The 11,251-nt window shown below is 40.4% G+C and overlaps 1 protein-coding gene across 1 annotated transcript; it reads right to left on the reverse strand.

Moving 5' to 3' along the window:
- Positions 1 to 4,475: 4,475 nt before the first annotated feature.
- On the reverse strand, positions 4,476 to 9,469 carry UQCRFS1 (ubiquinol-cytochrome c reductase, Rieske iron-sulfur polypeptide 1). Its single transcript, XM_070760271.1, has 2 exons — positions 9,175 to 9,469; positions 4,476 to 5,216 (listed from the first exon to the last, which is right to left on the reverse strand). Exons 1-2 carry the CDS (start codon positions 9,386 to 9,388, stop codon positions 4,606 to 4,608), a joined length of 825 nt encoding a protein of 274 aa, XP_070616372.1. The 5' UTR covers positions 9,389 to 9,469; the 3' UTR covers positions 4,476 to 4,605.
- Positions 9,470 to 11,251: the final 1,782 nt, after the last annotated feature.

The following is an 11,251-nucleotide window of genomic DNA, read 5'->3' on the forward strand; positions in this document are numbered from 1 at the left end:
CTAATTCTGCCGTGAAGCTATTCAGGCTGACAGCTGTCACGACCTCTTCTGGAAGTGAATTCCATAAACCAACGACCCCCTGGGTGAAGCAATGAGGGGGCATTTTTAAAAGATGTTTTTTAACGCATAATTTCATATATTTTCCTGAATTGCAACCTTTCATTTTTTTTGTTTTTTTAACCCCCAAGAAGCCTTGCGAGATGTCTGTTGTCACTGCAAAATAGGATAAAAGGAGCAATTTCATAACCAGGAAAAAGAGAAAAGCCAAGATGGGTTGTTTTTTTTCCAGTTAGCAGTTCTTCCTGGTCTAATTTGGGCAGTGTTTAAAAGCTGCCGCGAGTGGATTTGTAAACAAAATAAAACCAGACCACTTTCCTTCATTTGATTATGCGACACAGCAGGGCTTAAATCTGTTCCATCACTTTAAAGGGTCTTCTATATTTCAGAGCATCTGTTGGGACAAAATTGCTGGTATGGATCCCGTAGAGATGCCTAAGGCATAGGCTCATCCTGTTATCTAGGAAGAGTTTGATCTTGTTGGACCTGAAGAAGCAGATAGGGTCCTTGTGACGGTGGCCTTGACCCCATGGCCATTAGAATCATGGGCCCCCTGGTAGCTAAAGTCACCTGAGAAGTAACATTGGTTGGGTTCTCAGTGGTGAATTCTTCCTTAATAAAGAGGCATTGCTAGACCCCATCATACTGGACAACTTGTGTTCATTAAGGAAGATTGTTGAGGTGCTTGTACATTAGCATCCTGGATGAAGGATGAAGGCATGCAGCCCTTCTTCAGTGGGTCGACCTCTAGGGAGGCACAGCATGCCATGATCGCCACATCAGAATGAAGCGACAGAGAAAGTTTTCTCGATGAGGCGACCTCGAATGAATCAAGATCTCTCCTTTTTATTGTGTTTCACTTCTCTGACATGTGGTACAGAATAACCAATTCGCGAACGCCACATACATTAAGCCATCCTCCAACTACTATTCACTCTTGCACCATATAAGGCAAGCTTCTCATGACTTCCCTATACATAAATTAACGGAAGCTCCATTCTATGCCTTTTCCTGGATTGTGTGTTTACTGGAGATTAGCAAAGGAATGAGAGTAAGGCATATATTTCCTTATATGGAAGTTAGCTACAGGTTTTAATTGCTTTCCCCCGTGGTCATGGATTCTGCAGGATGCTTACTCAGCCTGGACTTTGCTGCCTGCCTTTCCATAGAGGAAGAATTAAGGTTTTATTCAGCACACAATTGGGCTAAAACATCACTCTCCAGTAATATTTTATTCCCAAATTTCAGTGCTTATAAACCTATGATTACAACAGAAGGAGATTATCTGGACCTTTTTCTGTAGGACCAGGTATCAACAGGGAGAAAAATTGTCATGGGTTTGGATGAGTTGTGGTGGGGATAGTACTGGAATGGTACGTTCTCTTTTCTCTGCTTGACTTTTAGGCAACCTTTGATACCATCGACTATGGTATCCTTCTGGGCTAGCTTTGGAGGCTAGAAGTGGGTATATATGTATTGTGCCGGATCTGCAGTCTGCATTGGTTGCCAATCAATTTCCAGTCACAATTCAAAGTGTTGGTTATGACCTATAAAGCCCTTCATGGCTCCGGACCAGAATATCTCCGGGACCGCCTTCTGCCGCACGAATCCCAGCAACCGGTTAGGTCCCACAGAGTTGGCCTTCTCCAGGTCCCGTCGACTAAACAATGTCGTTTGGCGGGACACAGGAAAAGAGCCTTCTCTGTGGTGGCCCCGACCCTCTGGAACCAGCTCCCCCGGGAGATCAGAACTGCCCCCACCCTCCTTGCCTTTCGTAAAGTTCTTAAGATCCATTTCTGCCGTCAGGCATAGGGGAACTGAGACATCTCCCCCGGGCCTATACAGTTTATACATGGTATGTTTGTGTGTATGCTTGCTTTTAATAATGGGGTTTTTAGTGTTTTTTTAATTATTAGATTTGTTCTTACATTGTCTTTGTTATTGTTGTGAGCCGCTCCGAGTCTACGGAGAGGGGCAGCATACAAATCTAATAAATAATAATAATATTTTGGCTTTGAATGAGCACGTGAGGCTGAACTCGAGGTGGAATGAGGCGGTGTTATTTGAGGGCCTGCCTTTCCTTGGTTACATCTACCTTTTCTACCAGTTCTATCAGATGTTGGTAAGCAGCTTCGTGTAACAGATCCCGCAACCCATCTGCTATGAAACGTGCTCTTTGGAGCACCATTCCACCCAAGGTGGACTTGTTCCCAATCTACTGATCTTCTAGAAGATCCTTAAAACCCAGTTTTGACATCAGGCCTGGAGATGCCATGGAAGCATGGAGCCCAAAATCATATTTTAAGTTTCCAAAGGCATTCTCCCATTTTAATGATCTGTGAATCGGGAAACAGAAGGAAGAGATACAGCCTAGATACTGGTCTAATAAATAATCAACAGGAGAAATTCCCTAGTTTTCTGGAAATAAATGGTCTGTCTGGACTATCCCAAAGGATGAGAGCCATATTTTTATTATAGTTTCAGCAGTTTAAATGTATATTTAAAAATAGGTTGTTAAATGTCACCACATAACCGATTGCAGTGATTAGTTTATGAAAGATGCCTCTAATATAAGCTTCTTATGAAGACAGAACAAAGTTAAGTTTTGAACTTCGATTAATATGTTTAGTTCCTTTACCCTTCTTATCCCTGCTGTGATGATTTTATTTTATGGGAAGAGACAGAAATCGTTTTGTGAGAAGAGTTAATATTTCTAACTGGTAAAAGGCAATAGTTTGCAATTTGGCAACCAGTATGTCTAACAAAGGACTTTAATGTATTCCCCAAATTCTGTTGTAAGCAATACCCTTTCTCTCTTAGTAATTGTTATGTCCTGAAAAGGGGCTCCAATTAGAATGAATTGAAGGATACCCTAGTTGAAAAAAACCTGCAATAACTTTTTGCTGGTGTGCTTTCTGCATTGGTTGCCGATCAGTTTCCGGTCACAATTCAAAGTGTTGGTCATTACCTATAAAGCCCTTCATGGCACCGGACCAGGGTATCTACCAGACTGCCTTCTGCCGCACGAATCCCAGCGACCGGTTAGGTCCCACAGAGTGGGCCTTCTCCGAGTCCCGTCAACAAAACAATGTCGTTTGACGGGGCCCACGGGAAAAGCCTTCTCTGCGGCGGCTCCGGCCCTCTGGAACCAACTCCCCCCGGAGATTAGAATTGCCCCCACCCTCCTCGCCTTTCGTAAGCTCCTTAAAACCCACCTCTGCCGTCAGGCATGGGGGAACTGAGATATTCTTTCCCCCCGGGCCTTTACAATTCATGCATGGTATGTTTGTTTGTATGGATGCTTGGTTCTATAATAAGGGTTTTTAATTGTTTAGTATTGGATTTACATGTTGTTTTTTATTATTGTTGTTAGCCGCCCCGAGTCTACGGAGAGGGGCGGCATACAAATCCAATAAATAAATAAATAAAATAAATATCAGCCTTTAACTCAATGTTGAGTCCTACTAAATGCCTGGATAAGTCCATGCAGTTTTCTTAGCAAGATTTTCAGAAGTGGCTTGGCCTTGCTTTCTTCCTATAGCTGATAATGACCTGGCAAAAGTCAACAGCTGGCTTTGTGCCTAAGGCAGGATTAGAACTCACAATCTTCTGGCTTCTAGCCTGGTAACGTCCAATATTTTTCGGAGTATAAGACACACCGGAGTTTTAGACGCACCTTAGTTTTGGGGGAGGAAAATAGGAGGGGAGGGGGGAATCTACCTACCAGGCATTCATCTGGCTAGCGTCCTTAGTCCGGTCAGCTTCAGGATATTATTTTATCCCCGGTTAGGGCTGAAAGAACCTTTTTCGGAGGGAGTAGAAATCAAAACAAGCCTGCAAAGACTTAGGGTGGGGGGAAAAACTTATTCAGAGGGAGTAGGAAGACTGAAAGATCATTAGCACCTAGTTAAGGCTGGGGGGGGGGGGAGCTTACAAAAAACCCTACTTTCAGAGTATAAGACACACCCGAATTTTCAGCCTCTCCTAGGGAGGAAAAAGGTGTGTCTTATATGGTAACCACACCAAACTGGCTCTTTTCCATGCCTTTGCAACCTGGAAAATGGAACCCTCTGGTTTGTGAACGTTAAAAGCAAGGTGGCAAGTCCTCCACAGCATTTGTAGTTTCTGATGCTATTGGGAACAAACAGTCTTATTAAGTTCTTCAGAAACCAATGCTTCAGACTAAATTCCTGTCCCTAAATTTTAAAAAGAAAGTAGACTAAAGACTCATCTAAAAATCAGTTCTCAATATAGTATGTGGTTCAGAGAGCTTCAGAAATTGCCCAAGCAATTGTCCACTGTTGCAGACTAAATCTATGGTCGCCAATTTGGCATCCAAGCCTTTTAACCGTCATTAAAATACGGCTTTTCGTTTAGAAAAAATATTAGACTGATTCAATAAGCATAGACAGCGTACGTCTGATTAGAGGACATCAGTTTAATGCCTTAATTAAAGCTGACGAAACAGTCCCACAATTCAACTGTAACGTTTCGCAAGATAATATAACTCATTTCTTTCCTCAACATGTACACGAGAATCCAGAATATTTAACCGACGATAAGCAAATCTTCACTAGGGAATTCATACTCTGGGACCTCCAGATTGAGTGGAGCTGGGCCTTTACGGATTCTGCCAGACATATCATAGTGGGACCCATGGCAGGGGCAGTAATAACCACCATAATCTCCAGCATCTGCAATTGGTACACAGCCAAGATGGGTACATACGCCTAACACTACCAACCACTCCGGTTTCTTCACCCTATCCAAATCATGCTGCGGGTCTCTTAGTTCGCTCAAAGGTACTTTAGCTGCTTGCTCAATCTCTGCCTGGGTTCTGTGGCGCACAAAGAGGGGTTTCCCCCTCCACTGGAAAACCATATTCCTGCCTTCTGGAATATCGGACAGCTTGATCTCAACCTTAGCCAGCGCCAATACGTCAGCGGCAGGATTGAGGCTGGAGACAAACATAACGACGGCTTTCTTGGCAAAGTAGGCAGAGAGCAAATAGGTAGCCCCGCCGAAAAAGTAGGTGAAGGTTTTTCTCTCTGCGCTGTTATCTTGGGAGGATTTTGTGCTATCTTGCAAACTGTCGCGACGGTTGCTAGAGAAGTCTGGCATAGCCATGTCGTTATGGACGTAACGGATGCTGGCAGGAGCTGCAAGAAAGAGAAAGCACGATTATTTATTTATTTATTGGATTTGTATGCCGCCCCTCTCCGAAGACTCGGGGCGGCTAACAGCGACAATAAAACAGTGCACAATAGTAATTTGGTATTAGAAATGATTAAAAATCCATTAATATAAAAACCAAACATACATACAGACATACCATGCATAGAATTGTAAAGGCCTAGGGGGAAAGAGGATCTCAATTCCCCCATGCCTGGCGGCAGAGGTGGGTTTTAAGTTGTTTACGAAAGGCAAGGAGGGTGGGGGCAGTTCTAATCTCTGGGGGGAGTTGGTTTCAGAGGGCTGGGGCCGCCACAAAGAAGGCTCTTCCCCTGGGTCCCGCCAGGTGACATTGCTTAGTTGACGGGACCTGGAGAAGATCCACTCTGATTATTTACCGCCCCTCTCCAGAGACTCGGGGCGGCTAACAGCGACAATAAAACAGTGTACAATAGTAATTTGGTATTAGAAATGATTAAAAATCCATTAATATAAAAACCAGACATACATACATACATACCATGCATAGAATTGTAAAGGCCTAGGGGGAAAGAGGATCTCAATTCCCCCATGTCTGGCGGCAGAGGTGGGTTTTAAGTTGTTTACGAAAGGCAAGGAGGGTGGGGGCAGTTCTAATCTCTGGGGGGAGTTGGTTCCAGAGGGACGGGGCCACCACAGAGAAGGCTCTTCCCCTGGGTCCCGCCAGGTGACATTGCTTAGTTGACAGGACCCGGAGAAGATCCACTCTGATTATGGGACTGCTATTGCAGTAGAACGTGCTGCATAACACACACTACGTTAGAAAATAGTAACTTTGAAGAAAACCTGCTCTAATATCCCAACCTAAAAGCTTTCTTTTTGCCCAACGATGTACATTTTGTACAAAAACTGAATTAGCCCGTGGAGGTTTGAATTGTTGCCAGGGTTCCCTTCCTTTCTACTTGCAATGCAGGTAAAATGCATTATCCCCTCTGGGAAGCCTATCAAATGACATGTATTTCACATCTATTTCACATATCAATGAGAGCCAGAAACTTCTGAGACTATTGTGTTTTTTCTGAAGAAGTCTGTAATATTTGAAAGTGATCCGTCAGCCCCATTGTTGTAGATTATGTATATAACTACAGACATTTATTCATTCAAGTCATATCCAGCCACAATTACAAGCCATAAAGCAGGCATGTCTCAATTGTGGGCTACATGCAGCCCTGGACAGCTAGTAATGTGGCTCCACAGGACTGTAAACTTTTAACATTATTATGTGATTTGTATACAATAACTATATATACTGCTCAAACAAAAATAAAGGGAACACTTAAAAAACAGAATATAACTTCAAGTAGATCAAACTTCTGTGAAATCAAACTGTCCACTTAGGAAGCAACACTGATTGACAATCAATTTCACATGCTCTTGTGCAAATGGAATAGTTGTGCAAATGAAATATTCAATGAGAATATTTCATGCATTCAGATCTAGGAAATTTTGTGAGATGAAAATACGTATTTAATTATGCATTAAATTAAAGCAGCTAGTATGAATGTATATATTCTGGGGGGAAATAAGAGAGAAGAGTGGAGAGAGGAGAGAAGAAAGAGAGGAGGTTGGGAGTGAGAAGGAAGAGGGAGGAGGAAGGGAGGAGAAGAGACAGAGGAGGAGAGGTTGAAAAAGAGGAGGAGAAAGTCATAGGAAGGAAGAAGAGGGAGGTAGGAAGAAGGGAGAGAAGGTGAAAGTAAGTAGAGGAGAGTAAAGGAGGCGAGTGATATGATGTGGTATAGGAGAAACAAGAATAAATTGATTATTTATTTATTTATCAGATTTGTATGCCACCCCTCTCTGATATATACAAGATTATTTGTTTACTTGATAACAAAAGATAAGATAATATCTATTAAGATGTTACGGTATATGTATTGATGCATATATGAGGAGTAAAAAAAGAAGCAAAAAAAATACAATTCCTTTTTACTCAATATGGTCCAGTTAAGCCAAAAGGTTGAACAACCATGCCATAAAAGGATTTATAAGCTAAAATCAGCACTTTAAACTGCACTTGGAAACCATTGGGAAGTCAATATGGGGCCCACAAAAAGATATATGGTCTTAAAATACTTTATAGGAAATTTAACTAAAGTTGAAATGCATTTCAAAGTGGAAGAACCACTTTGTGGCACCAATTGTGTTCATTTTACGGAAGAGTCTATACGTATGGTGTATTAAAAAACTTATCTGAACAAATATTTTTCAAATTTATTCTGAAATGGAGAGGCAAGTGCATATCCACTGCCATCTGTAGCTTCACTGAAGCTTATGGACATTAGAGAGTTATTAGGTTTGTACCTCTGGGAAAATTATGTTTCATTTTCTACAAATTTTATAGTAGAAAGATTTCTGAGGCAAATGGACAAGGCTCTGTTACAACATGTTGGATAGTTTATCCCGAGTCTTCAGAAAGGGGCGGCATACAAATCTAATAAATTATTATTATTATTATTATTATTATTATTATTATTATTATTATTATTATTATAAAATGCTTCTTAAATAAATTTGACAAATCTAGTGCTACAACTGAAAGTTTTAAATGTAAACATAGTTCAATTTTATTGTTTAAAATGTAAAAACACTCAAAGTTTTTTAACTGTTTTGCATTAACAAAAACATGAATAATTTTATATACAGTATTTGTGCCTCCCCATTTATGTACTTATATACCTGAGTACAACTAAGTCACATATATTCCTGAGTACAACTTAAGTACGGTAGCTTGATTACTATTATACTTATTCCATCATTATCTTTATGAAGCAACATTTGTAAGAAACATTTTTGCTTACAAGTAGAACTAAACAGTAAATGTAGAATTGTAACATTAATGTTATTGTTAGGGCCCTCTGAATCAATCCTACAATTTTCTTAAAACATTTTGGAAATGGTTTGCCAGTTAAACATCTCTTACTTGCCTCCAGATGTTGTGAATGCTCCAACACTGGAACTTTTGAAGAAGAGATTGGACAACCATTTGTCTGAAGTGGTCCCTTCCAACTCCAAATCAACCAAGGATTGATTCAAAGGGCCCTAACAATAACATTAATGTTACAATTCTACATTTACTGTTTGGTTCTACTTGTAAGCAAAAACTCTGTTATTCTATTACTTATTATGGGAGGGAGAGACATTTAAGAGACTTCATGTTTAAGGAAGAATTAGAACTTAAGTTTCTGAATTATATTTGGAAATTAATTTTCAAATGCTAAACATAAGTCCGGTATCCAGTTAATATACTGATAGTCCTTGACTTACAACAGTTCATTTAGTGACTGTTCAAAGTTTCAACAACACTGAAAAAAGTGACTTATGATTGTTATTCGCACTTATGGCCATTGCAGCATCCCCAGGGAAACATGATCAAAATTGGGATCCTTGACAATTGGTTCATATAACAACAATAACAACAGAGTTGGAGGTCTTGTAGTCCAACCCCATGCTTAGGCAGGAAACCTTACACCACTTCAGACAGATGGATAGTTAGATGATAGATAGATTAGATACAGATGATAGATATAGATAGATACAGATGATAGATATAAATAGAGAGATGATAGATAGATAGATAGATAGATAGATAGATAGATAGATACAGATGATAGATATAAATAGATAGATACAGATGATAGATATAGATAGATAGATAGATAGATAGATAGATAGATAGATAGATAGATAGATAGATAGATAGATAGATAGAGGAAAACAGCTCAGATGTGCCACTCAGCCATCCTTCTCCTTGTGCCTTATTACCCCTGGGACTACAAGTTCCAGCATCCTCAGCGGTCCGTCGTTCCTGGCAGTCGCCCTCCTGCCACGTTTGAGGGACCCCCATAGAGCGTGAGGCCTCCCGCGTGTCCCCCACCCCGTCCCCCGCCGCACCGTCCCCGCCCGCACCGTTGAGGGAAGAGGTGACGACCAGGCCTCCGCGCTTCGCCTGGCCGAACAGCGACTCCCGGCACAGCAGAGGCGGCCTCGGGTCCAAGGACAGGATCTTCGCGGGACCCGGCGAGTGCCCCAGTACCAGAGGCTTCCGCGGAGCCGGCACGATATGCGCGGAGGCCGCCAGGTAAGGTGCCAGCGGGCCGCAACGGGCTGAAAGCGACAACATGGCGGACGCGGCGTCCAACTTCTCTCTTCCTCACCGCGGTCACCTTCGGGACCGTCGGACGGAAGCGACGCACGCCGCCGGGCGGTGACGCGGACGCACGCGGACGGGGAAGCCACGCCCACCATATTTTCTGTTTAGAGCGGAGAGGGGGGCTGGGAGGCGAGGTTTCGGGCGGCAGGAGAAGTGCGCCTGCGCGCGGGATTTGACACTAATCGCCTCAATAGACTGAGCTTTTTTACCAATAGACTGAACTGGGAATCAAAATATCCTTTTTTAATATAAAGTTTTGATTAATAATTTTTGGTGAGACATTTTTACATGGGTAATTACGAGATTATATGAAATCTTGGGTGAAATAGGTTGAATGGCCTTTACAAGAAATCTCAATAATTTAAAATGACAGATTTAAAACGACTTATGTTTATACAAACTACTATACTATATTATACTAATACTATACACTCTACTAATGCTAATACCATACTATACATTATACTATACGTACTAATGTTATTGCTACACTATATACTATACTAATACTATACTATACACTACTCTAATACTATACTATATATTATACTAATACTATTACTATATTATATACACTATACTATACTAATACTATATACACTACTATATTATATAGTATACTACTATACTATATAGTATATATAGTATATATGCTATACTATACACTAATACTATACTATACACTATACTATACTAATAGTATACTACAGTATACACTAGACTGTACTATACTATTCTAGTGTATTGTACATTATATACAAATATATCTCCATATGTACCCTGTTTTCCCCAAAATAAGATATTCCCTGATAATAAGCCCAAACAGGCATTTATCCGTCTGTCTGTGTTATCTATACTTCCAAAGGATTCTGGGCAGCTCACAAAACACACAATATAATATTAAGACCCCATTAAAAACAATTGAAACAGTTAAAAATATATACATATCATTAATGGCCGGGTTTTGAGTGCATAGCATTAAGGCCAATCACTTATTTCAGGGTTCAAAAAAATATAAAACGGGTTCTTATTTTGGGGAAAACACGGTATTTATGACATGATCGTCAGGAGGCACAGAGTTTCTCTACTACGGGTTTCCCAACATTTCCAAGTTCTACTTTTCACAAGCCATGCAAACTGCAACTCAAATGAATAAACATTTAGAATTAGAGGGAAAGAAAAAAAACAAAACTCCAGGAAATATAATCTATGAACTGTTTACAGGTAGTCCTCCAGCATGTAGCCATTCATTTTAGTGACCTTTTGAAGTTTTACAAGGACATTGAAAATTTGGACATCTGTCCACTGTTTGCTTTTTTTCCAACTGTTACCGCATCCCAGGGTGAATATGATGGTCATTTGCAATTTTCCTAGCTGGCTTCCAACAAACAAAGACAATAGAGGAAGTCAGATTTCTTTAAGGACCGTATAATTCTCTTAAGAACAGCAGTGATTTGCTTAACAACCATGGCAGAAAAAGGTCGCAAAATTGGCAACAACTTACTTAACAACCCTCTTTTTAGCAACGGAAATTCTGGTTCCAATTGTGGTTATTTGTGCAAGGCTGCCAGTAACCATTGGATTGGTTATTCATATTTTTTTATACAGTGGCTTCAATCATATCCCAAAAGCTAGCAAAATGGAATTATTATTATTATTATTATTATTATTATTATTATTATTATTATTATTATTATTAATTAGGTTTGTATGTCACCCCTCTCCAAAGACTCGGCTCACAACAATAATAGAAACAATATAACAGTGAAACAAATCTAATATTAAAAAATAAAACATATCTAAAACCCCAGCAATTAAAATCATACAACACAT

This window comes from Erythrolamprus reginae, chromosome 9 (assembly GCF_031021105.1).
Source record: "Erythrolamprus reginae isolate rEryReg1 chromosome 9, rEryReg1.hap1, whole genome shotgun sequence".
NCBI classification, from domain to species: Eukaryota; Metazoa; Chordata; class Lepidosauria; order Squamata; family Dipsadidae; genus Erythrolamprus; species Erythrolamprus reginae.